Source organism: Camelina sativa, chromosome 7 (assembly GCF_030686135.1).
Source record: "Camelina sativa cultivar CO46 ecotype springtype chromosome 7, ASM3068613v1".
Lineage (NCBI taxonomy): Eukaryota > Viridiplantae > Streptophyta > Magnoliopsida > Brassicales > Brassicaceae > Camelina > Camelina sativa.
Genome location: NC_141886.1, coordinates 10,298,709 through 10,324,671, shown reverse-complemented (window position 1 = coordinate 10,324,671; position 25,963 = coordinate 10,298,709). Strand labels below are relative to the sequence as shown.

The 25,963-nt window shown below is 36.0% G+C and overlaps 2 protein-coding genes across 4 annotated transcripts; both read right to left on the bottom strand.

Annotated features, from left to right (window-relative positions):
• Positions 1-1,086: 1,086 nt before the first annotated feature.
• Positions 1,087-11,660, bottom strand: LOC104700878 (DExH-box ATP-dependent RNA helicase DExH4, chloroplastic). Its single transcript, XM_087459299.1, has 34 exons — positions 11,314-11,660; positions 11,107-11,215; positions 10,796-11,016; positions 10,688-10,732; positions 10,293-10,443; positions 9,799-10,205; positions 9,301-9,519; positions 8,915-9,026; positions 8,431-8,613; positions 8,240-8,319; positions 7,920-8,042; positions 7,705-7,791; positions 7,446-7,546; positions 7,071-7,128; positions 6,558-6,623; positions 6,316-6,401; positions 6,048-6,231; positions 5,780-5,926; positions 5,594-5,695; positions 5,356-5,508; positions 4,891-4,995; positions 4,260-4,400; positions 4,076-4,165; positions 3,942-3,998; positions 3,546-3,629; positions 3,336-3,434; positions 3,110-3,250; positions 2,902-2,972; positions 2,548-2,617; positions 2,319-2,405; positions 1,982-2,170; positions 1,773-1,868; positions 1,462-1,584; positions 1,087-1,370 (listed from the first exon to the last, which is right to left on the bottom strand). The coding sequence occupies exons 1-34, from the start codon at positions 11,602-11,604 to the stop codon at positions 1,290-1,292; spliced, it is 4,359 nt and encodes a 1,452-aa protein (XP_087315425.1). The 5' UTR covers positions 11,605-11,660; the 3' UTR covers positions 1,087-1,289.
• Positions 11,661-13,298: 1,638 nt separating this feature from the next.
• Positions 13,299-25,298, bottom strand: LOC104700877 (DExH-box ATP-dependent RNA helicase DExH7, chloroplastic). 3 transcript variants are annotated; one of them, XM_087458131.1, is made up of 34 exons: positions 24,944-25,298; positions 24,734-24,839; positions 24,462-24,655; positions 24,246-24,299; positions 23,568-23,718; positions 23,077-23,483; positions 22,551-22,769; positions 22,108-22,219; positions 21,555-21,746; positions 21,361-21,437; positions 21,029-21,151; positions 20,814-20,900; positions 20,488-20,536; positions 20,295-20,352; positions 19,785-19,850; positions 19,201-19,286; positions 18,931-19,114; positions 18,307-18,453; positions 18,104-18,205; positions 17,864-18,016; positions 17,302-17,406; positions 16,769-16,909; positions 16,598-16,687; positions 16,463-16,519; positions 16,093-16,176; positions 15,757-15,855; positions 15,546-15,686; positions 15,321-15,391; positions 14,856-14,925; positions 14,560-14,652; positions 14,218-14,427; positions 13,931-14,023; positions 13,596-13,718; positions 13,299-13,504 (listed from the first exon to the last, which is right to left on the bottom strand). In XM_087458131.1, exons 12-34 carry the CDS (start codon positions 20,836-20,838, stop codon positions 13,424-13,426), a joined length of 2,328 nt encoding a protein of 775 aa, XP_087314257.1. In that variant the 5' UTR covers positions 20,839-20,900; positions 21,029-21,151; positions 21,361-21,437; positions 21,555-21,746; positions 22,108-22,219; positions 22,551-22,769; positions 23,077-23,483; positions 23,568-23,718; positions 24,246-24,299; positions 24,462-24,655; positions 24,734-24,839; positions 24,944-25,298; the 3' UTR covers positions 13,299-13,423. The 3 variants fall into 3 exon arrangements, 2 of the variants coding, with proteins under 2 accessions (XP_087314257.1, XP_087314256.1); XM_087458130.1 differs by having other exon boundaries at positions 20,488-20,588; positions 24,944-25,297; XR_015561823.1 differs by lacking the exon at positions 14,856-14,925 and having other exon boundaries at positions 20,488-20,588; positions 24,944-25,297.
• Positions 25,299-25,963: the final 665 nt, after the last annotated feature.

Here is a 25,963-nt window from a genome sequence, read left to right as displayed (position 1 = left end):
GAAACATATGGATATGGGGATAATGGACTGAAGCGTCGGATGAATCAGGTAATTTTTCTGACCTCGCTGATGATGATGAGGTGTGCAATAATTTATCTCGGTCTTTTTTTCACTTTACATTTGATGGGTTGGTCATAATATTTCACTGTTTCGCAGGTGAATGACTGTTTTCGCAGCAAGGATGAAATTATCTGGACGAAGACTGTATGTGAACTAGATAACGGACCATATCTTAGGGTGATAGGCTATATCATTTATGTTCTCTTGTATTCCTTCCGATTTGTAGTTATTAACTTAAGAATCTTACCAGATCATATTGTTTTGTTAGGAGCAAGCAGCTAAGAAGGCGGCTAGTGAAGCTTTAAACGCAAGCTATGCTAAAGCAAATGTGACAAAATCGAGAAAGGTGACTTGATTTGAGCTTTGTAACTATGTTCATACTTTATATCAAGTATCTGACTAATGTCCATTAGTGACCTATATTGTTTCTCAATCAAAGTTTTGTTCTCATTTCTCTTCTGATATATGAAAAGAGACAAAAACAGGCTGAGGAAGAAAAGAATGCGCCTCCCCCAGCCACAACCGTGGACTCTGTTCGCAGAACGCTTGACAGAAAGGTAAAAGTGTGTCTCTTCCATGATGCCATTCTCAATACTGTGTGATGTAATAGAGTTTTATATTCAGCAATTGTCATCTGTTAGAGCCCTGAAACTAGCTTTGAAGGAGAACTTTTTTGGAGTATGTGTTTCTGACTTTGAGTCTTGATTCTTACAAGGACTTAGTAGGTTAATCAACGACGACGTTTTGGAGGAGCTCTTTAATCCATCAGTAAGTTTTTTTTTTTTTTTTTTTTTTTTTTTTTTTTTTTTTTTTTCATTAGTTCTAAATTGCTCATTGCTATTTCAGGTCTATGAGCAGCTTTCTTCTCATTAATTTCTTGTTTCAGCTATCCAAGAAATTGAAAACGATGACAGACATGGAGGGAGAAGAAGAAGCAAGTGAAGAGCAATGGACATGAGAATAGGGAAAATGAAGACAATGATGTAGAGATGAGCGTAATAGTCACATTGAGATACTCAGAAAACATTATGCAATACGAGTTTTTTCCACCAGTGTCGTCCCTGTCTTCTAGACCATTGTATCGAAAATGTGATACAAAACAATCCTATAAGGACACTTAATTTACAATTGACGAAACAGTTAGATAGTTGAGCAAGGGAAGTCAAGTAGTATCCAAATTGTGCTTTCTTACACATGTTCACACAATTCGATCTTCATATATATTTAGTTCATGTGTGTTGCGGTTTGCCTTCTTCTATTAGAAGATGGACCATAGCTTTGACGACTTCATTGTGGACAATACCTGATTTCTGAAGACCACAAACGTGAAGAGAGATGAGAGTTTAGTCCTGAGCTACTTGCTTAACCAAGTAGATCAAACAAAAGGATTGAAAATGTAACCTCAGGTTTTCGGATGAGATCCTTGAGAATGGAATGGAGGGTTAACCGGAGCTCTTTCAACAAAACCGCTGTTTGAGCCGGTGCTGTTAGCTTTAACCACCCATCAATGGTGACTGATCCACTCTGCAATGAAAGGGTAAGTCTTAAGACGTAAAAGATCTTTCAGCACATAGGAAAAACCTAAAGCCATATATAGAGTATCAATCAGACTTTGGCAAAGAGTCTTAAGACGTAAAAGATCTTTCAGCTCAATGACATTGTTCTCGAGTTAAAAAATGGATTCGCTCACAGCAAGACATGATTAACAGTACCTGATGATGAACATTGACTGAGCCGCCAAAAAGTAGAATTGCAAACGGAGAGACAACGGTTGTATCTTTTAGGTATACCAATTTCTTTGTTTCGACCTACAAGAACAGATAAACGTTGAATATATTATCTGTGATTAGCTATGTTTACAAATCAGAGAGAAATAAAAACTAAACCCAAATGCTCTAAATGAAAAAGAAAAAAAAGTCACCATCTCATGGAAGACAATGAAAGGGTATTGAAACGCTTTGCAGTTTTTGTTTATAGAGGTTTTATCAATATGAACTTCTCGTTTGCCATCATGCCATACTGCATAACGCTGTGTTTCTTTTGCTGGCTTTGTTAAACGGTTAACTAATCCCTCTGCAATATTAGGACATAGTCCCGCGCATAATATAGCCTGTACAAATTGAAAACTTAACTCAGGTACAGCATCGAACTTTGATTGCAACTAGTAATAAAATCATAGATGATTAGCAAAAAACTACAACAAAGAAAATTGTTCCACAAGGAGATATCCGAGCAATAGAGCACACGATGTATTTTACCTTAACAACTTCAGGTTCTTGTGAATACATATTGAAAGGTTGAGTTTTGTCAGAAAACCAAACATCAAGATTCTCCTTCCTTCTCCCCTAAGAAAAAAAAGTTCATTACTGATCAGATTTCATTAAACAAACATGGGATCTACTGCCCAAACTTATCAACATGATGGAACTTGATTTGTATTGAAAACTTGAGAACAATCCTAATAATGTTTGGTGCATGTTAACTTACCTCGCCTGTATTAGGAAGATTGATGAGCCCAATGTCGGCAAGTAAAGTGCCAAACTCTATTCTTAAGTCACTGTTATTTGTGAAAAAACAGTAAATAAGACTTGATGAAGACAAATGATGCAAGCATTTTTTTCAGTCTAACAGGAGTTTCAGAGTCCTGTTGATTAAAACAGGTTCAGCTAAGACGTATATTTAAGTTACTGGACAAGAAACGAGAACAAGATAGTTTCATTTTCCGATTTTAACAAATAACACTACCCAAGCTTGGAAGGCAGTGGGAAAGAAGTGAAAGATGCGACCTTTATCCCATCCCAACAAAGTACTCAGAGGTTACAGGATCTAAGTATAATGTACCTTATCGACTGCATCACTGAGCTACTTAAAAACTTTGAATCACAGAACCTCTGTGCAGCTTGCATTCCTTGCTGAAGATATCAAAAACACATAAAGATAGTTAGTTTGGAGAAGATTCTAGATTTCTTTTACTTCTTGGTGATTTCCATGTATATATAACAAACTTTGGACAGTAAGAGGCAGCTTGAGATACCCTTTTATAACATACCTCATGCAGTATCTTCAGCCATTTTTCGTATGCAATCATCATAAGGAGGTGATCAGATTGTCTGTCATTGTTGTTTAAATTACTCGAACTGTCCAGCTTATCAGACAAAAGAGCAAGTTTCACCCGATCGACGTTTTGCTTCTAAGAAAACAAAACAAAACATAGAGTCAGCTAAGAACATCCTTGCCAAAAAATAGCCAAGTTCTAAGAAAGGAAAAAAACTTGCCTCATCATTGGGATGTATAAATGGCGATTTGCAGCTCAAGAAAGCAGCAATCGAGAGAATAGGTGATAAGCATCCAAAAATGCCACCATATAACAGCATCTGCATTATTTTAAACGTGTAGTGATTATATGAGGCTAGATGTTGTGAGGAGAGAGGAACATAGGTTTGGGAGGCCTCTTTTAGTGCAGCAATAATGTTTCTGAAGCAAACCTTTCCAATTAACACATCAACAGGAATTTTTGCTAAATGATGTCCAAGTGGTGTCAACTCTTCATCCGCATCAAGAGCACCGACCTAAAAAGTCAGGGTTTCATAAAGAAAGATCAGCACAGCAAACTCCAAAAGGTGTCTTACACAAATAGTTTTACTGAGTGGTACTAAAATTAGAGGTTGAGAAAACATAAAGTAGAGGGAATTATAAGTGTAACAAACTCTAAAAGACTATACTTCTAACAAAGGAAATGTGGGATTGATTAGCCATACTGCAGGACAATAGCAACACATCAACTATATATCCAAGTGAAAGGTCTAATAACTTTTGGATGTATCATGAACTTATACCGCTTACAAAAATAAAGACTTCTATTCAATACAAGTTCATGGTACCTTGTGCAACGATGAAATTGCAGAGTTTATAGCACTTTCACTCGGAGGTTCCAACGCCTAAAGACAGTAAGTGACAAAAGAGTAAGACGATGATATTGTTACTTCTTTTGGCACTAAAAGTTGGTGTCACTTGCCTTGTGCAGAAAAGGCTTAATGTGACCCAAGCCAAGCAATTTGATTTGTAAACACAGCTCTACTAAAGGCACCCGCAGAATCTCAGGAACCTAGCCATCAAGATGACACCGGTGAGTTTAGGGGCAAAAACCAAGTGGTTGAGATTCGAGAAACCAGAGAAGAAAACGTCTAAAAGAAAAACACCTGGTAGGGACGCATAAGCTTCTCAAACCTATGTCGTGTGTACAACGAAAAGCAATGTCCAGGTTTGACACGTCCAGCTCTTCCCATTCTTTGTCTTGCATTTGCTTTAGATATCCAATCTTCCACCATTCTTGACAATTTCTGTGATAATATAATCATTGAGCACCAAAATTTGACATCTCAGAGACAAAACACAATTAATAGATCAACAATGTGTCATGAATAGAGTTTATATATATCTATGTAATTTAGAGATACAAACTAATAGATAGTTAAATAGTGGACATCAATCTTACAAAACGGTTTCACAAGGAAAGGGAATTTGTAACTATTACTAAAAATGGGAATAATTCATTTTCAGCAAAAGTTATTCAGCTTAAAGAGGATTAAAAGGAAGGTTTCTCATCTAGCAGTATAGCTATATTCATCTATCATTAACTTACTATACAAAAAGTGACATAAATCCACCAATAGAGAGTAAATCGGTATTTTCCCATCGAAAGTGCTAGATAGCATCATCTTGATACTTTTGCAATTTTTAAAACAGGAAACAAGCGTAATATCATTTGATGCTAATACAAACATAGTCATAGAAGGAAAATATTATCTGATTCACTAGCATTTGGAGTACCTTCTGTGGATTATAGCGTTTTTCCTTGTGTTTTCCACTGTCAATCACATATACCACATCTTCAACTGTTAAACTGGTCTCGGCAATATTTGTAGCTACGATAACCTGAACATAAAAGACGATGCAAAAGGAAAATGAGATCGGCTTTGTGGGATGTTATGAAAAAGATCTTTCACAAAATGGGATGCAGCACTGTTATTATAAACAGTTGTAGTTTCTTAGATTGTAACCACCAGTGATGTTAGATATTGTGCATATCACCTGATTCCAATTAGTAGTGGAATACTAAGGAAACAAAACAGTTGCACAGTAGATAGGCAAAATGCAAAAGCAAAGGCACTAAGGATAAAAGCCATACTATTTTCTCATGTGGAACAAACGGATCAAAAGTGACTGCTAACACAGATTCAAAGACCAGCCTTAGAGGAAATGAGAAGTACCACAATATATGTCATATGATATTACCTTCCGTATGCCTTTAGGGGGGTGCAGAAACACCTTTTTCTGTTCTGAAGATGCAATAGAAGAATGTAGAGGAAGAAGCCAATCTCCAGAAGGTCCACGAAAACGATAGGAGGCAGCTAACCTATTGAGTAGCATGTTAATTTCTTGCATTCCCTGTTATCAACTAAAAAAATGTCATGCTGAAGCGATAGGTGATTTATTCTCAATCAACAGAAAAATAATCTCAGTATCAGCTTACAGGCAAAAATACAAGAATGGCTCCTTCCTCACAAGTGTCATCAATGTGGCATATCAACTCTTCAAGCAGCTCGTAGTCAATGATATCCTCATTCAAACTTTTCTGCACAGCACTTGCAAGTTATTTGGACTTAGGATAAGTAGGTGGATCAGAGAAACAAAATATCAAACACGAAAGATATAGTACCAGATTTTTTCGAGTTTGGTCACTGTAAGATTCATAATTACTAGAATCATAAGACAAGTTAAGACCGTCCTCTGAAACCAAATAATTGTCTCCCCAGCCAGCCAACATAAGATTCTTTTTCCCCCTACGGACGTTTACAGAACCAAGCTGCAAAACATTGAATCATTGTATTATTAACTACACAACATCCAAAGTTTCAACTATACAATCTAAATGAAAAATTTTAGTAGAGCATCACTAGCAATTTATATCACATATAATTGTATACCTTCTCTGTAATGGATGTATCAGAGCTTAGTGCAGCAGGTGAATCTGATGCCAAAAGGTACTTAGTCCTCTCATAAATGTCCTCCAGAAAGTAAGTGGTAACCGGGTGTGTTCGCCCTTGAGCAGTAATCACAGGACACTGACCAAAATACCTTGAGAACTGATTTGCATCAACAGTAGCGGACCTAAAAGGAGATCAGACACATGAAGAGTGTTTACTTAGTAGTTAATGTCTGACATTGGAAAACAACAAGTTACAAAAAACGTACATAAGGATAACTTTTAGTTTGGGTGATGTATTATCCCAGGATTGCTTCTCAATCAGGCTCTTCAAAATAATGAGAAGAAAATCACCCTGAAATAGAAAAAAAAAAAAAAATGCTAAAACATGGTTTTCGTTGCATGGATTCGTTGGCAAAACTCTTATCTTTGTGTCTATTTTGCTTAGGAATGATGCCAAGACACACTTTTCACGTATGATATGTGTATGGCTGAGTTAATAAATACGCACCAAATGAGACCGCTCATGCACTTCATCGACTATGATATGTGTAACATCTTTCAAAGTTTTATCCCCCTGCAAGGTTTGCACAAACGAGCAGATAAAAACGAAAAAAGATTTAGTGTGGGTTTTTCAGTTATGCTAAACAGTATAGCACTGTAAGGTCCAAGAACATAATTCCAAATTCTTTTAGAACTTGTTGTACCATAAATCCTCTGGTAATACCAATGATAAAACAATTCATGACAAGTATATAAAATTTATTTGATAATCTAGAGGACTCTCAATGTTACCTTTTCTTAACAGAGACTCTGTTCAGGTATTGCAATCTGTCTACAAGTTCAACTTCTCTAGAATTTAAAATTTCGGTAATTCAGTTATGGTATTTCACCTCTATTTAAATCCCAGAACTTGTGCAACAAAAATGTTACTATTTATCTGAATCGTAGTACTGCAATAAAAAGTAAAAAAAAGAATTGATTTCTTGCACAAGGGCTTTTACTAACAAAATAGGGGACGTACCACAAGTTTTCTCAGTAGAATTCCAGTTGTACAAAACAGCAGCCTTTTTTTGTCACTCCTGAACAAGTACACAAGGAAATAACAATATGTCCAATGAAAATTTTCTTCAACCAGATTTGAAATTATGCTGACAATCCATACTGTAGAGTCGCAAAATGCATATGTTACTGAAGCCAAAAACGCAGTATAATGATGATGCGAGATTATGTCGCAAAAGACATCATGAGGTTTCCACACACAAGACAATAAGTAACATCCATATATATACTTTTAATTCTATTCCACCAAAACATAGACCAAAAAGAATAACTTTTTTCGTCATCCATTTGAGGCCCAAAGCGATAATGAAATGGGAGTTCAATTTAAGAGGCAAACCTTGCACTTTGATGACGAACTTGATAACCAACCAAGGAGTCATTGAAGCCTGGAGGAGGTTCACAGCGTTCATCAGCAACTCTTTGAGCAACAGAGATAGCCTAAACCATATTACCAGTCACTTACAGAAACAATTAGTAAAAAGAATATAGCACTAAGCTAATTGATTAACAAGAATCAACGGGTCACATTTTATATCAGTATTAAACCAAAACAAGCAATTCCTGAAAACATAATATCTTAACACCGAGATACTCACTGCTAACACCCGAGGTTGTGTGCATATAATATTACAGTATCCGCCTTGCCCTGAATCGATCATATCATCCAATATAAATTGAGGAACCTGAAATAATGTATCAATTAGAAATGACTCATAGCTTATAACAGGATATACATATTCAGCAATATAGGAAGCAGCGAATTTTTTTTTTAGTAACACTACATATCAGGGAGCAACTAACGACACCAAACCTGTGTAGTCTTTCCAGAGCCAGTTTCTCCGCATACCACCAAAACATCTTTTTCTTTTAGATTTTGCAGTATGTCATTCTTCACTTCTGATATTGGAAGAGCAGCTCTAGTTTTCAACATGCCCTACGAAAAAATTTCTAGGATTACTAATGAAAGCTGCAGTAACAAAAGTTTTACTATGCTGATAAGATAAAAATTCCAACAGTCCTAACTGGAATGTGCCAACTTACTGCCAATGTATAAAATTAGTTATGTGAACTACATTCTTTACTGTCACAAGGGCCAAAACTTGTGTTCAACCATAAACATGAATATTTTACCTTGTACTTCTTCATCTTCTTCTTGTTTTCTTGCTTTCTTTTGAGAGAAGAAGAACATTCAGCTTCCATGGAAGTGTTTCCTGTAACATATCATACTATAGATTATACTTCCTGCTTCTGATTCTGGCAGTAAAATCCAGTGTTATATTATACGATCTGTGACAAATTGAATCCAAGAAACATACTTTTACCTCGATGGTTAGATTTAAAAAGATCCATGTGATCATTCTCTTTGACACAGGCGTCTACCATTGGGAGTGCACCATGTATGCCACTCGAAGAAGTGGACAAGCTGATATTTTCTGCCTCAAGCAATCTGTCAACAAATTTTGCTCTCCGTTCTTCTTCATTGCTTTGTATCCCCAACAACTCCGCTGTGAAAGCTCAAAGCAACTCTTTTAATCATAATATTGCAACCATTAAAGGCCAGAACATATGAATGCTGACATCCAAAATATGTCAAAACAATTAGCACCATAATTCATCCACTCCAGTTTATCTGTCCATACAATTTCACTCAAAACTGATGATCTTTTAAACAGACACAAACTTTGAGCAAATAAAATCTTAAACTCCAATGATTTGGAACTTTTATGGAAATTGCTGGAAATAACACTGCAAATTTTGTTTAAATTATAAAAAAAAAAAAAGAAAGAGCAACTTAAAAAAATTCACCTTGTTTCCAGATCAAAACTAGAGAGGCATAAGGCTCAGTAATTGCAAAGTGAACAGGCAAATCGGAAAAGAGCTTATGGAGAGCAAATGCCGCAACTCTGTTTTGTGCATCCTGTCACACACATGTGCACAATAATTGGCATGATGATTATATGGTTAGTACCAATCAACAGCGTCCAACTTAGAAAAGGCTCATAATCAGATCCAAAACTTTGAGCAACGTTGTTCACCAAAAAATAGTGCATTGTACTTAATTATCCTCAGACCTTTGCTTTATCTTTCCAGTAGATATTTCCTAACAACATTTATTTACAAGAGCCTAACTCGCACTTGTTTAGCATCTCATAAAAGATTATCAAGTGTTCAAGTAGAGATCAAGTAAGTACCTCTATTGATTCGAAACCCTCAACTTGAAGAGGAAGTCGAATAGTTACCAGACCCCCGGCTTGTCTGCTTTTACCCAATCCGCTGGATTTACGCATAACACTTACGGTATATGAGAAATTGCTTCCTTCCCCAGTTACTTTATTGAATTTTGGCGCGATCCACCCTGATCTTTGACACAACTGATGGAGCAATGCCTTTGGGATCCTTTGCGCTTCATCCTATTAAACTTATACATGTTATAGATATAACCTTACAGAAGAATCAATCATATGTGACAAAGTGACTAGAACAAACCAAGATGAGAAGAGCGCAGCACCGAAAAAAAAAAAGGTTCAAACTTACAAAATGAAACTAGAGAAGGAAAGTGACTAATGTTAGAACTCAAATGCTTGATCATAATGTCAGTATATATGGCAAAGTGACAAATAAAAAGCATCAAACACTTATTCTAAGCTAAACGGTAAATATCCATAGGATCTTGTTAGGTGAAGAGTTACCTTTTTCCAGATACCCTCTAGTTTCCCAAGATTTTTCTCATTGCATAGTTCTCTCATAATTTCCTTCTTCTGTACTTCCAGGAGTTCATGGGGAGAAGGTACATAAGGCGGAACATCTTCTATGAACAAATCGCCAAGGTCCATGTCATCTAAAAGATCATTCAACACAACTGATTCTTGTTTCGAAGAAGTTAAAGGAAGAGCTTTAGGTTGGATTTCCTCAGATCTACAGCTCCCAACAGGATTTGCATCTAAGGTCAAGTCATCAAACAGCTGAAATAAGACAGTATCATCATTTACTGACTCATGAACGTCATCAGGCATGGAGGAGGTTACTTCTTCTTCTGTAGTGTCTTCAAAATCTTGATCACGCTGAAACTCAGATTCCAGTATTGCTTCTGATGGCCCTGGAAAACAAACACAGATAAGCTCATGACATACCGCACCAAGTTCATGATTGACAGATTGATTACTACAAAGGGTTAAAACTTAACCAAGAGCATTCATCTCTTGCTTGAGCTTGCAAATAGCTAGGCCTGCTTGCCTCTGTCCTTTTTTATCACCCTTCCTCTTTGCTCTTATAGCATTTAATCTTTCTAAACAATATTCTTCGGAAATCACTTCGAAAGGCCTTGGACCAGATACCTAATACATACGGTAAGCAACAATATTGGTAAGTGCTCAACTAAACCTAACAAATATATATCACTACAGAGTGAGACAAATAAATTAATAAAATATCTCCAAGACTTGTAATGCCAAAACAGACTAATCATTAATTAATAAGCTTCACCCACGTGTCACAACAACAATTCATGATCCAAATTTCAAAATCCTCCAGATGTTCATAGTCTACTAAGTAGCCTGATAAAGAGTTGAGTTGAGTTACCTCCTTGCTGGAGCCAATGTTATCTTCCTCATCATCCGATTCTTCCTGAAAATTTAGTTCAATGAGCAAACTCTTCCAATCCTTGAGATCAAAGTATATTTTGAGTACCTCTTCCAGTCTTTTCATGTACTGACGGATCCAATCAGCTTGAGATGATTTGCAAGAACTAAGAGTATCTTCATCTTCATCTTCACCTCGCTTGCTCTTTACTCGAACTAAAACTTCAGGTTCAGGCTCTTCCTTCGTCACCTGGACTGATGATGATTCAGTAGATTCAACAGACACATTCCAATCTTTCGTTGATTTCGATATCACCGCCACAGAACGTCCTGAAAATACACACCAATAGGAAGTTACAAGCATCAAGACGCAACACACAACGTAAAGTAAATTCCCCGAGAGTATTACAAGAAACATACCTGTATTAGGAACTCGAGAAGCTCCGTTGGAATAATTCACTGGTAACTCGTGACTCGGCAAGTTCAAACAGAGCCAGTCAAGAGCAGTCTCAAGCGTCGTCGCTCCATCCTCAAAAACAAAAAACAAACCACTTTTGTATTACGAATTGCCTCCAAAAAAAAAAAAAAAAGGGAGAAATGTTGTACGGACAAAAGCGAGGGTTTTACCCTAAGAGAGGAGAGAGCGAGTTCAATCTGATCATCTAAAAACCCTTCGCAAGAGAGATTCTCGTAAAGAGTACTGAGTTTCTTTCTCTTCTGATTCACGGAGAGCGACGCCGTGACCGGAGAAGGGGTCCGGCGAAACTTGAGTAAAAGCCGCCGTAAACGGTCTTCGTTTTCCGGCGAAATCAGAAGCTTTGGGGCTTTAAATGGTTTCTTGTGGCCTGAATTAGGTATTGAAGAAGCGAGTTCGTTGTTGCTTTGTTTCTTCTTCTGAGGTTTTTTCTTCGGAGCCATTTCCCTCTTCGTCTTCCCCGATCAGTAGTGGAAGAAGAAGAAACTGTTCATTTTCCAATTTTTTTTGAGTTTTCTTTCTTTTTTAGGGCTTTTTGTTTGGAGCCAAAATTTTAAATTGCATTTCAACTTTTGCCCAAATATTATAACTAATCTTTCAATTTGCCATATAGTTTCAGAAAGTAAAATATGCAACCCAATAAAAATAGGGTGTATATTTTAAAACAAAATTCTGTTCGACTCAAAAAAATAAAAATTATATATAATTTCATGAATTTTTTGTATTTAATTTCTTCGTGAAGTAGTTGTTATATTTTTATGATATAAAACATCGTATGCTTCATTTTGTAAATTAGATCAGTAATCCAAACTTTGTACAATTTTTTTTATATATTGAAGAATTAATATTAGATTGATTATGTAGTCTATTATAATTGCCAAAATATGTAATGATTTTAACTTGTTTTTATTAAACAGTATGTTTCGTCTATAAAATGATATTTTTTTGTATTATACTAGGTTTTACCCCGTGGTAGGTATATTATTTTGTTGATATATATACTGTTAACGGTTGTAGGTAGAGTTTCTACGAAACTCTTGATTCGCAAGTTAAGAATATACATTTTACGATTTGTTAGTTATGATTTAGGAATAAATGATATGGCATATTCTTCTTATGATTCTCAATTGATATTATTGAATTAATAGTGTACATTTAAAGCTAATAAGATCTTACCAAATATGTAATCGTTTATTAAACGCAAATTAGATATTTCCTAAAATGTATTCATCTTGAATTAGTTGCTATATTATAGGGATGTGATTAAGAGGATGTGATTACATAATTTAGGTTATCAATTCTTTTTGTCAAACTCGACCCTAAAAATTCGGCATGCAAATTAGATATTTCCTAAGATACAATGGGCATTAATTGGATGTAAATAAGTACGCTATGGATTAAAAATCGGCCCAAAATATTTGGCAATCTTAAGGAGAATCCGGATAATTGAATCGGTTATAATTTTAGTTAAAACCTCGACCCGAAGTTGGCAAAAAGTGATGGCACCCTATTGTACTCCAAAAATGTATTTCGAGTTCTATATGTGGATATACTTGTTTGGTTACAAATATCCTAAGACAATTTTTAATATATATCCGTTTATAAAAATTCAAATCACATTATATGCTGAAAAAAATCTAAAATTTTATTAATTTTATGTATTAAATAGTAATTAAAATAATTAAATATAAGATTAAATAAAAATGAAAGGAGAATTATATTTTAATCGAACATATTGATTTAAATTAGATAGATATATTTTAGGAAATTAATATTATCAAATAAAGAAATGATTGTGTTTGGTTGTAAGAATTGTAGAGAATTTAGCTTAGACTTGTTTGGATAAAAATATAAGAAAGGACGGCACAAAAATGTACTAAAAAAATGTTAAGATATAGATATTTTTCATTACATTGTGCAAGCTCTAATGTCTCGTGTATATATATATATTTTTTCGTTGTATAAGAATTTACACTTTTATTTGCTAATTACTACGTTTAACTGAAATTCCATGCATCTAAATGAAACATTAGACCGCTTCTAATGGGAATTTTTTAAGGGGGGTTTTAAAGTTATCAACAAATGTTTCAGGTCATCTTTAACCATTTCCCCGGAAAATATATTGTACACATTGTAATATCAGTAAGATATTATTAAATATTAGTTGCGGAAGTCACTGTAGTAACAACATTGTGTCTTTATATGTTTCACCTTTAAATCTTGGTGAGTTACACTTAGATTTGATCTTCTTCCTTTTTAAGTTCATGTCTGTTGCGGTTTGCCTTCTTCTATAAGAAGATGGACCATAGATTTGACGACTTCGTTGTGGACAATACCTGATTTCTGAAAAATGCAAACGTGAAGAGAGAGAGGAGAGTTTAGTCCTGAGTACTTATTTCACCAAGTAGATCAAACAAAGGATTGAATAAGTAACCTCGGGTTTTCGGATAAGATCTCTGAGAATGGAGTGGAGGGTTAACCGAAGCTCTTTAAACAAAATAGCAGTTTGAGCTGGTGCTGCTAGCTTCAACCATCCATCAATGGTTACTGATCCACTCTGTAACCAAAGATACAAGTTTTAAAGAGGACATAGAAAAAGTATCCAACAGAGATTGTATAGAACAAACCAAGAGCCATATACTAGAATATCCAACATGCATCGTCAAATCGTTTCCGAAACATAAGTGCCAAGAATTTTCAAAGAGTTTTCAGATGTAAAGGACATTAAGACCCAGGATCTGTGAGACAACACAATATGGCTAATTGTACCTGATGATGAACATTGATCGAGCCGCCAAAAAGTAGAATGGAGAAAGGAGAAACAATGGTTGTATCTCGCAAATATACCTTGTTTGTTTCGACCTACATGATACAATATTTACCTATGATTAGATGGTTACAAATTCACACCAGAATCTGCCTGGTAACATCAAATTAAATAGCAAAGTATCATGCTTGTCCAATACATACAAAGCTAAGTCTGAAATTCTGAGGCTCGTAGATCATAAGTATTAACAGTAAAATCAAATGATTTACATATTAAAAACTCAGATTACCTTCTCAAGGAATACAATGAAAGGGTATTGAAATGCTTTGAAGTTGCTGTTTATAGAAGATGGATGGATATGAACTTCTCTTCTGCCATCGTACCATGCCGAGTAGCTCTTTGTTTGGTGTCCTTGCTTTGTCAAACTGTTAAACGCTGTCTCTGTAATTCCTTTATCACTGGCTGCTATATTAGGATATAGTCCTGCGCATAGTATAGCCTGTACATATTAACAGCAGAATTTAGTTACATACCAAATAAGTAATGACATAGACCCTCTTTTACAATTGTAGTACAAATTCTTGGCAACACGAAAAAGAATCCGAGCAGAGGAGCACCAGATGTACTTTACCTTAATAACTTCAGGTTGTTGTGAATACATATTGAAAGGTTGAGTTGGGTCAGAAAACCAGACATCAAGATTCTCCTTTTTTCTCCCCGAAAACTATGATAATAAACAAAGAGATTCCTGATCAGATTTTATAAAATAAACCTACAGCCTTCTTTCTGCCCAACCTTACAAATATGATGAACCTCATTGAGCTGTATCGTAAACTTGAGAACTATCATTTCAATGTTCTGGTAAGATCAGACTCATGCGTGCTTTAAGCATATACAAAATGTTTCAGATGGGGTTAGATAAGTTACCTCTCCTATTTTAGGAAGATTGATGAGCCCGATATCGGCAAGTAATGTGCCAAATTGTACTCTCATGTCTCTGATAATTGTGACAAAACAATAATAAGATTTGAACTTTGAAGGATGGCGACAGAAATAATGTAAACCTTCGTTCAGTTTAGAAAATAAATTTCAGGGACTCATGCATATAATGAAGAAGTTCCCACTAAGACGTAGGTTAAGTTACTTTAACAAATGACTGTTATTTTCAGTTAAGCTACTTATATAGTTTTCCCACACATGAATATCCTTAGTCAAGCTTGCAAGGCTAACGTATATTAAATCATGTTTAGATAAACATTCTTGTTTAGCTTTCTAAATTTTTCCAAATAGTGAGTCAGGCGGCCTCAAAACTGAAAGTAATTACCCTAAACTAGGATAAACATCATTTTTTCAATATTTCATGGAGATCTGTTGTAGACAAGTTAACTGTACCTGATCATCCGCATCACTGAGCTGCTCAAAAATTTTGATTCACAGAACCTCTGTGCAGCTTTCATTCCTCGCTGAAGACATCACAAACACATAGAGCATGTCATTTTGCTGATAAACGCTGTGCTAAAATAGACCGGACATAAACTCAGTATCAGTGGATTTTGATCCATCCATGCTTTATTCAGTTGTTCAATAAACAGCTCATTTATCCCTTTTATCACATACCTCTTGCAGTATCTTTACCCATTTATCGTATGCAACCATCATAAGGAGGTGATCAGATTGTCTGTCATTGTTGTTTAAATCACTCGAGCTCACCAGATTGTCAGACAAAAGAGCAAGTTTCACCCGGTCGACATTTTGCTTCTAAGAAAATAGAGTTAGTTAACAAACTCCTTGTCCAAATCAGCCAAGTTCTAAGAAAGTAAAAATGTACCTCATCTTTGGGATATATAAACGGCGATTTGTAGCTCAAGAAAGCAGCGATCGAGAGAATAGGAGATAAGCAACCAAATATTCCACCATATAACAGCATCTGCAAATTATCAAACATATAGTCATAATGGGTGGAAAGAATTATACGATGCACTCTCTGGTTACCGAACGATGTTGAAACCTAGACAGCCTTTTTCTTAAGAAAGTCAAAGAGAACACATGATGAGATGAGGCATGATGTTGTGAGGAGAGGATATAAAACATATATATGAGTGTCAGTGACCAAGGCCTCCCACTCGGAAATTTTTAGTGCAACGGTAATGTTACAGAAGCAAACCTTTCCAATTAACACATCAACAGGAAGCTTTGCTAAATGGTGCCCAAGTGGTGTCAACTCTTCATCCCCTTCAACAGCACCAACCTAAAGTAAACAGGGTTCATAAGAGAGAGCTTAGCACAAAAAATTCTTAAAGGTAAGCAAAAATCTCTTTTTGATCCTCCATCAATGGGAACTAAAATGAGAGGGTTCAAAAAGCATAACATAAACCCTAAGGCTACAATGGAATAGATATTAATCAGCCACAGTGCACGAAAACCTAAAACACCTCAGCTATATGTCCAAATGACAGGTTGGATGTATCAAATATGACTAATCCCAGGAACTTAAGAGTTCTACAGAGAAAAGACTTCTATCCATTACATGTTACCTCGTGTAACAATGAAATTGCAGAGGTCATAGCACCTTCACTCGGAGGTTCCAACGCCTAAAGACAGTGAATATAAATCAGTATCAGATGGATGATAATGATATCTAATTTTTCACTAAAGATGGTATCACTTGCCTTGGACAGAAAAGGCTTAATGTGACCCAGGCCAAGCAATTTAATTTGTAGACATAACTCTACTAATGGCATCCGCAACATCTCAGGAACCTTAAAATCAGTGTGGAACTGATGAGTTAAATGGCAAAAACCAAGTAAACAAGAGACCAGGAAAGGACCTATTCAAAACACCTGATAGGGACGCATTAGCGTCTCGAACCTATAGCGTGTGTACAATGAAAAGCAAATCCCAGGTTTGACGCGTCCAGCTCTTCCTGTTCTTTGTCTTGCATTTGCTTGAGATATCCAATCTTCCACCATGCTTGACAATTTCTAAGAAAAAAAATAATTGAGAACCAAACTGACATCTCAGAGAAAAAACACAATGATCATGAGGCAATCATGATATGCAAAAATGTAATCAAACAGAACTTGTAAATCCAGGGAGCTTTCGGTTTCAATATGGAGAACTAAAAAGTAACTCCAAGATATATATATATATATATACATCTATATATATATATATATCAGAATACCGGACACCAATCTTGAAACCAGGTTAATAGTTAAGGGGACAAACTACAAAATGTGAATACTGTTCAACTCATATTCAGAAAAAGTTATGGAGTTCAAAGGGGGAAAGAAAACAAACATAAAAAAATTAGATGGTCTACAAACATCGTCATAGAAGGAAAATGCAATGGATTCACTAGCATTCGGAATACCTTCTGTGGATTATAGCGATTTTCCTTGTGTTTGCCACTGTCAATCACGTACACCACATCATCAATTGTTATACTAGTCTCCGCAATATTTGTAGCGGCAATAACCTGAACATAAGAGATGACGCAAAAGATGAATCAGATTAGGTTTGCAGAGGTCCATGACTCCATGATATCAATACTGTATATTATATACACATAATACAACTTTCAACAAGACCAATACTGACGATGTAATTCTTTTGTTAACCTGAAGAAGGTAAGGGAAAAAGTTGTCTCTGGAACATATCACTGAAATTCATATGCTAGTGGAAATAAAGGAAATACATAGTAGCACGAAATGAGATGAAACTCTTATAACCGAAGAAAACAATACATCAATATTCAACACATACAACCTAGAACGCCTTACAACTTTACATAGATTTCCAATAGAGAACATGTAAAAGCAACGAAATGAAATAAAACTGAAATGGATGAAAAGTGACCCACTTTCTAGTGAGTCGACATCTAAACCAGAGATAGCAATAGTGCAACAGATAATATGGATGTCACATGAAATTACCTTTCGTAAGCCTTTAGGGGGGCGAAGAAACACCTTTCTCTGTTCTGTAGATGCAATAGAAGAATGTAGAGGAAGAAGCCAATCTCCAGACGGTCCACGAAAACGATAGGAAGCAGATAGCCTATCAAGTAACATGTAAATTTCTGATACTCCCTGTTATTAAACCAAAAACTATCAAGCCAAAGCGATGAAGAGGATGATTGAATCTCATTAACATGACATATCTCAGTATCAGCTTACAGGCAAAAAAATAAGAATGGCCCCTTCCTCACAAGTGTCATCAATGTGGCATATCAACTCTTCAAGAAGCTCGTAGTCAATTATATCCTCATTTAATCTTTTCTGCACAACACTCACAAGTTGTTTGAACTCAGAATAACTGGGTGAATAAGAAGACCACGATAACTAGGTGAATAAGTAACAGAAGCTCAAAGTGGCCGTACCATATTTTGTCGTGTTTGGTCACTGTATGAGTTGTAATTACTGGAAACATAAAATGGGTTAAGACAGTCCTCCGAAAGCAAATAATCATCGCCCCAGCCAGCCAATACAAGATTCTTTTTTCCCCTACGGTCATTTACAGAACCAAGCTGCAGACATCAAAACCATTTATTAACTACACATAATCATAGCTTCTCCAGTGCAAGCTAAATGAGTGTACAGTATATCAACAGTATAATCCAAATTTCAAAATCATATAACACACATGTGATCAAAAGGCGTTCACATATTACAATCATGGAAATGTAAAGGCCATTCAATGTAGGCCTCACTAAAAGAGGAAGAACTTTGTACAAGTCCTTTGAACGTATACTTTTTCTGCAAATAGAATAAGATTATCCATATGAATGACACACAAAATCGAACTCATTAGTCAAGGAGTGCAAATTTCTAAGCAGCTGCATCGATCTATATTTAGTTCTACTAAGGAAAAGCTCAACTGATGCAGGCTCTTTAAAGTAAGTGAATGGAAGAGATGCCCAAAAAACATGGGAGTTGCTGGTCAAAGTGAAAAGGGGATCACAGAAGTATACAGATGATGTGTCTGATACGAATAATCCAAGTACCTTTCCTTTAATAGATGTATCAGATCTTAGCGCAGCAGGAGAATCTGGAGCAAGAAGGTATTTAATTCTCTCATAAATCTCTTCCAGGAAGTGGGTAGTGACTGGATGTGTTCGTCCTTGAGCAGTAATCACAGGACAGTGACCAAAATATCTTGAGAATAGATCAGCGTCAACAGTAGCAGACCTGAACAGGATCAAAAGCAGAGATTAATATGATTTTTACTTAACTATTTACATCTGCCTTCAAAAATAAAAGCCACGAATACGTACATAAGGATAACTTTCAATTTACGTGATGTATTATCGCATGATTGCTTCTCAATCAGGCTCTTCAAAATAATGAGAAGAAAATCACCCTGAAATGGAAATACGAAAAATGCTCACACCCACAAGTTGATTTTAAGAAAAAATTGAAAGGCAGTCTCCTGTCAGATTGTTAAACGCTTGCAAAACGTGAAATACAAATCTAGCCTTTTTTCTTTCTTTATGGAATGAGGAAACTGAGATACTTAAAATGGTTAACAGCACAAAAATAAATTGGAAGCAAAATGAGTGGCTCCATTATTCTTAAGTAGGGTAAAAAGAAGCCAGAAGAGAGAGGTGGTGAAAAGGTATAGACCACCAAGGATACAAGCTTTTGGTCTTCACGTTGTAAAAGTTTAAATACGTAGTAGAGTGTCACTATAAGAGCACATTTAAAAATTTAATACTAAAATCCCAGTTTCCATTGGTAAACAGGTACTTATATCCTAGTGATGCATTCGATGATGTTGTGTTGAACCCTGTACTGTGTATCTATTATTCTTAACAATGATGAAATTTATGGCTTAGAGTCTGAGCTAATGAAGACTCACCAAAAGAGACCGCTCATGCACTTCATCGACTATAATATGTGTAACATCGTTCAAGGTTTTATCCCCCTGAAAGGTGTGCACAAACGAGCAAACAGAAGAAAAAAAACAATAAGTGAGAATGCTGATTATAATCTCATAAATGTGGCTTCTTTCATTATGCTATACAAAAAAAGCATTACAGTGTCTCAGCAACTGGAACACCAATTCTTCAGCTTTGTTTTGCAGGGAAAAAAAAACCTCTGATAAACTAATGATGAGCCAACCGCATCAACTATCGGACTTCTAATGTCCCCCTTAGTTAATAGAAACTATTTACATAATACTTTCTGCAAGGTCGTGTTCTCTAAAAACCATATTTCTGTAATGAAGCTATGATTGTTCACCTTTGTCCATATCAGCAGAATATGTGTGCAGCATAAAATGTTACTCTTTCTCAGTAGCATAAAACACTATAGCACGTAAGAGGAATTATTTGCTTGCAAGAGCTTATTGATAATATAGGGGACTTACAGCGAGTTTCCTCAGTAGAATGCCAGTAGTACAAAACAGCAGCCTAGTCTTGTCACTCCTGAACAAAGATATAAATATCCCAAGGTAAATTTGCTTAATCCACAACTCCAATGAATATTATTGAAAGTAAAAACAGGAAAACCATATAAGCTCGTAAACCAATACAAAAAATTCTCAAAATTAAGGGGCAGACCTTGCACTTTCAAGACGAACTTGATACCCAACCAAGGAGTCATCTGAGCCTGGAGAGGATTCACAACGCTCATCAGCAACTCTTTGAGCAACAGAGATAGCCTAGACCATATTACTGAGTTAATAGCAGAAGCAAAAAATCAAAAAGAAATCTGCAGGGCTACACTAAATGACGTCATTACGCTTTGCAGAAATAAAAGGATCAACAAAAATAAAAGGAATTGTAGTTTACGTCAATATGAACCAAACAAGAAATTCAACCATGCCCCAAATTAATAATATCGTCTAATATATAACAATATCACATCTGAACACCGAGATACTCACTGCTATACGCCGAGGTTGTGTGCATATGATATTACAGTATCCACCATGCCCCGAATCAATCATATCATCCAATATATATTGAGGAACCTGGAATAATGTTGTACAGTTAGAAATAACTCAAAGCTTTAAGCTGGAAGATAAATTCAGTAATAAAGGAGCAAACAGCAAGTATTTTATCAACACTAAGTAACAGGGAGCAGCTGGCGAGACCAAACCTGTGTAGTTTTTCCAGAGCCAGTTTCTCCGCATACCACCAAGACATCTTTTTCTCTCAGATGCTGCAGTATGCCATTCTTCACTTCAGATATAGGAAGCGCAGTTCTAGTTTTCAACATGTCCTGCAAAAGAATAGTAGGATGACTGTAAGAGCTACAGTAACACAGATCTGACAATGCTGACAACACAGTCCTATACTTCTTACTGCAACAAACTAATCTAATCTGGTGAGCTTTATAAATATATAACTGTAAGGCATAAAATTATCTACATGAACGACATTCTTTACCATCAAGAGCCAAACTTCTGTGCAAACATAAGAATATTCTACCTTGTACTTCTGCGTTCTCTTTTTGTTTTCGTGTTTTTGTTGCAGAGATAAACACTCAGCTTCTATAGAAGATTCTCCTGTAACACAGCAAATGGAGGATTATATATCCTGCTAATAAATTTTTGGCAGTAAAATCCAGAGTTATATTATTTTAGTAACTACATGAACCACAGATGTATCTGTGACAATCATACTTTTAGCTCTGCGGTTAGATTGGACTAGACCCAAGTCATCTTTCTCTTTGACATAGGAGTCTACCAATGGAAGTGCATCCTCAATGCCACTCGACGAAGCAGGCAAACTGAAATTGTCCTCCTCAAGCAACCTATCAACAAAATTAGCTCTTCGGTCTTCTTCTGTGCTTTGTATGGTACACAACAATTCCTCTGTGGAAGCTCAAAGCAACTGTATTAGATTAATATAGATATGCCAAACAGAACCTATCCATGTTACATTAGAATGGTCACACTAGATATACGCAAAATCTTTAGCACATGATTATGTCGTGTTCCCTCCATTTTATTCATATGAGGTAAAACTTTCAATTAATACTGATGCTCTAATGCAAAAATAAATGTTGTAGAGTTACAATTCCAAAAATGTTTATAGCCCCACATGTCCTCGACTAGTGAGAAAAAAATTGTTTTCAAATAGGATATGTCAATGTCAACATAAATAGAAGGGGGTAAGACATGTTACTGCAAAGTTTATTGGATGAAACAAAAGAGACGAAATAAATGAAATCACCTTGTTTCCAGTTCAAAACTAGAGAGGCATAAGGCTCCATAATTGCAAAGTGGACAGGTAAATCAGAAAAGAGCTTATGAAGAGCAAATGCCGCAACTTTGTTTTGCGCATCCTGTCACACACAAGTTCACAAGATATTAGTACACTGATCATATGGTCAACATATTATCAGGCACCAATGAATATTTCCAATCAACAGCTTACAACTTGGATAAGGTTCATAATCAGACCCAAAACTTTGAGCAACGTTGTTAACCAAATAATAGTGCACTATAGTTTCTTGTTTACTCAGAAGTCAGAACTTGGCAATCAAGAAATTAAACTGGAATTTTCTTGGGAGAAGATATATCCCTAACTACATTTAGTGACGAGACCCTAGTCAGATACACTTTCACATCTTACTAAAAGAATATAAAATTTTAAAACATGGGTTAAACGAGTACCTCGATGGATTCAAAATTTTCATCTTTACGAGGAAGTTGAAGAGTTACCAGACCCCCGGCTTGTCTATTTTTACCCCGTCCACTGGCTTTGCGCAGAATACTTACAGTATAAGAGAAATTCCTTCCTTCACCGGTTACTTTACTGAACTTTGGTGCTTCCCACCCTGATCTTTGACACAATTGATGAAGAAATGCCTTTGGGATCTTTTGCACCTCACCCTGTTAATTTTATATGTTAAATAGATAGTCGACTAAAAGAAGCCGGCCAGTATTAAAGCTTTCAGTAGAACAAACCAAGAAGGACCAGGGAAATAACCAAGCCTACACGTTAAAGCGAAAGAAGGAAATTCCATATCTATCAAGACTACTTTGAACTCACTTAATCATTATGTCAGCATCTTAATCATTATGACAAAATGAAAAATTAAGAAGCAAGCATATGCGCAATAAAGGCATTAAGCACCTTTACTTGCAATAGAACTTTGAAAGTAAATTATCCTAGAATCTTGTTTGATGAAAGAGTTACCTTCTTCCATATACCGTCTAGTTTCCCGAGATTCTTCTCACTGCGTAGTTCTCTCATCTTCTCCTCCTTCTGCAATTCCAGAAGTTCATGGGGTGAAGCTTCAGAAGGCGGAATTTCTTCAAAGAATGTACCGCCAAGTTCCACGTCCTCTGAATCCTCATCCGATGCAACTAAATCTTGTCCCGGGGAACTTGAGGGAAGAACTTTAGGTTCAATTTCCTCGGACTCACAGCTCCCTGCAGGATTGGCATCCAAGGTCGAGTTATCTACCAGCTGAACAGAGGTATTGTCAGCATCAACCAACTCATTAGTGTTATCGGGCATTGGACAGGTTAACTCTTGTTCTGTAGCACTTTCAAAAGCATGTTGACGCTGAAATTCAGATTCCATTGTTGCTTCTGATAGCCCTGCAAAATAAACTCATATAGCTCATGACATGCTGCACCAGGTCAAATGATAGACTGATTGATTACTAAAAGATTGAACTTAACCAAGATCAGATATCTCTTGCTTGAGCTTGCGAATGGCTAGGCCTGCTTGCTCCTGTCCTTTTTTATCACGCTTCTCCTTTGCTTTAATAGCATTTGATCTTGCCGTATAATATTCTTTGGCAATCACATCAGAAGACCTCGGACCGGATGCCTAGTGTGATTTGTGAAACCAAGATATCACTTATCACAGTAGAGGGAGACATAAAAACCAGGAAGAAAGACCAATATGGTGTGCAAAATAATTGATTGAAGTTTGCAGTTTCACATAATGATCATAAGCAGATGAATAAAGGTTCCACTTTTACCAAATGGAAAAGAAAATATATTGATAACAGGTTGCCACAACCAGAGACGCAAAAAAAGTACGAAAAACGAGAAATATAGCTTTATGAAACTTATGCCATGACAGTTAACCTTAACCCACATTATACCGTTTTCAGAAAAACAACAATTCATAATCCAAATTCAAAAGCTTCAAGATATTCACAGTTTTGTAATGGTCTAAAATCATTGAGGGAATATTTACTCGTGAGCAAGATGCGTGAAAGCTAACATACAAGGAAATTGCAAAAGTGTAACCACATCACATCCATTAAGGAACAGGTCTCACTATTAGTCTACCATATTCCATTTTGGTGATATAATGGAAAAAAAAAGCCTGGAAATAACTTGAGTTACCTTCCTGCCGGAGTCAATACCATCAACCTCATCTTCCCAACATTCCAATTCCTCCTGCAAATTTGATTCAATGAGCAAATTAATCTGTGAATAAAATATTGCTTTTATTTACGCTTTCAGATTATTTTCTAACTCTACCGAAGACTTTGTGGCTAGAACTATCATGTATTAAGCTTAAACAAAGTGCTTCTTGATTAAAGCATTCTATATGAGTACCTCTTCCTGTCTCATCATATAATGACGGATCCAATCAGCTTGAGATGATTTACTAGAATTAAGAGCACCTTCTTCATCTTTCTTACCCTTCACTCGAACTAAAACCTCAGGCTTCTCCTCCTCTACCTGGACCGAAGAATAAGCAGAATCATTCCAATCTTCTCGTGAGATCGATATCACACCCACAGAACCACCTGCAACACCAATGGGGAGGTACAGGCATCAATACACGACAAGTATAAGCGTTTACGTGTACGCAATTTTATCCATACCTGTGGTAGGAAAGCGAGGAGCTCCAGTAGAAAGCTTCGCTGGCAACTCATGACTCGGTAAGTTCAAGCAAAGCCAATCAAGTGCAGCCTCAAACGTAGCTCCATCCTTAACATAAATAATACACACATTGTATCAGAAACAGACATTTTTCAAAGTGAAACCTAAACTAAAATTGCAACAAAGGCGAGAAAATGGTGAAAGAGTTTTACTCTAAGAGAAGAGAGAGCGAGCTCAATCTGATCATCAACGAAGCCTTCGCAAGAGAGCTTCTCATAGACATTAGTGAGTTTCTTTGTCTTCTGAGCCTTGGAGAGCGAATTACTGACAGGAGCCGGAACCGAAGGACCGGAGCGGCCAGAGTTGAGCAATAACCGCCGCAAACGATCTTCGTTCTCCGCCGAAATCTGAAGCTTAGGGCCTGAAGAAGGTTTCTGATAATTCGATTTCGATGATGAAGACGAAGCAGCAGCTTTGTTGCTTTGCTTCTGAGGTTTCTTCTTCGGAGCCATTCTCTTCGGAGTTTGCCTCTGGTCCCGTCCGATCAAAACGGAACCTTGAAGACGGAAAGGAATAATTTTGGGCCTAATGGGCTTTATATTCTTCAGACCCACGTAGTATCGTTATTTGTTTTTTTTCTCAAATATAGTTATCGAAACCGAACGATCGTTAACCGAACCAAACCATAATCACTATAACCAAATTTAATCATAATTAACAGCAAATCAATTACTTTCATATCACACAAGCATTGCAATTACAGAACGGAACTTTGAAGACGGAGAGGAATATTTAATTTTGGGCCTAATGGGCTTTATATTCTTTAGACCCAAGTATCGTTATTTGTTTTTTTTCTCTCTCAAATATAGTTATCGAACCGAACGATCGTTAAACCAAACCATAATCGCTATAACCAAATTTAATAATATAATTGAAAAAGTATATAATTTTTTTTTTAACAGCAAATCAAATAATTTTATATCCTACAAGAGTTTTAAAAGTATAAAATTAAATAGAATACAAAAATACAGGTGTATAAAAATATTATAAGTTAGTTTTATTTAAATTTTTTTCTATAATTTTGTTTAAAGAACCGAACCGAATCGAACCAAACTCAAAAATTCAAACCAATCCGATTATTGACCTAAAACTTATTTTTAGAAATCGAAAAATTTGAACCGAACCGAATAATCTCCAAAGACGAAACAGTATAAATTAAGGTTTAATGAAAG

Bases quoted from the DNA above. Each gene is read 5' to 3' on its own strand.
- LOC104700877 (XM_087458130.1), bottom strand. From the start codon at position 25,243: ATGGCTCCGAAGAAGAAACCTCAGAAGCAAAGCAACAAAGCTGCTGCT. The intron at 23,719-24,245 runs GTAACTCAAGTT...AAATCACACTAG, and splicing joins GTATTGACTCCGGCAGGAAG to GCATCCGGTCCGAGGTCTTC. The intron at 19,287-19,784 runs GTGAGTCTTCAT...TTTCCATTTCAG, and splicing joins TGCATGAGCGGTCTCTTTTG to GGTGATTTTCTTCTCATTAT.
- LOC104700878 (XM_087459299.1), bottom strand. From the start codon at position 11,604: ATGGCTCCGAAGAAAAAACCTCAGAAGAAGAAACAAAGCAACAACGAA. The intron at 4,166-4,259 runs GTGTTTTTCTTT...CTTGATGGCTAG, and splicing joins AGCTTATGCGTCCCTACCAG to GTTCCTGAGATTCTGCGGGT. The intron at 2,171-2,318 runs GTAAAATACATC...CAATTTGTACAG, and splicing joins AAGAACCTGAAGTTGTTAAG to GCTATATTATGCGCGGGACT.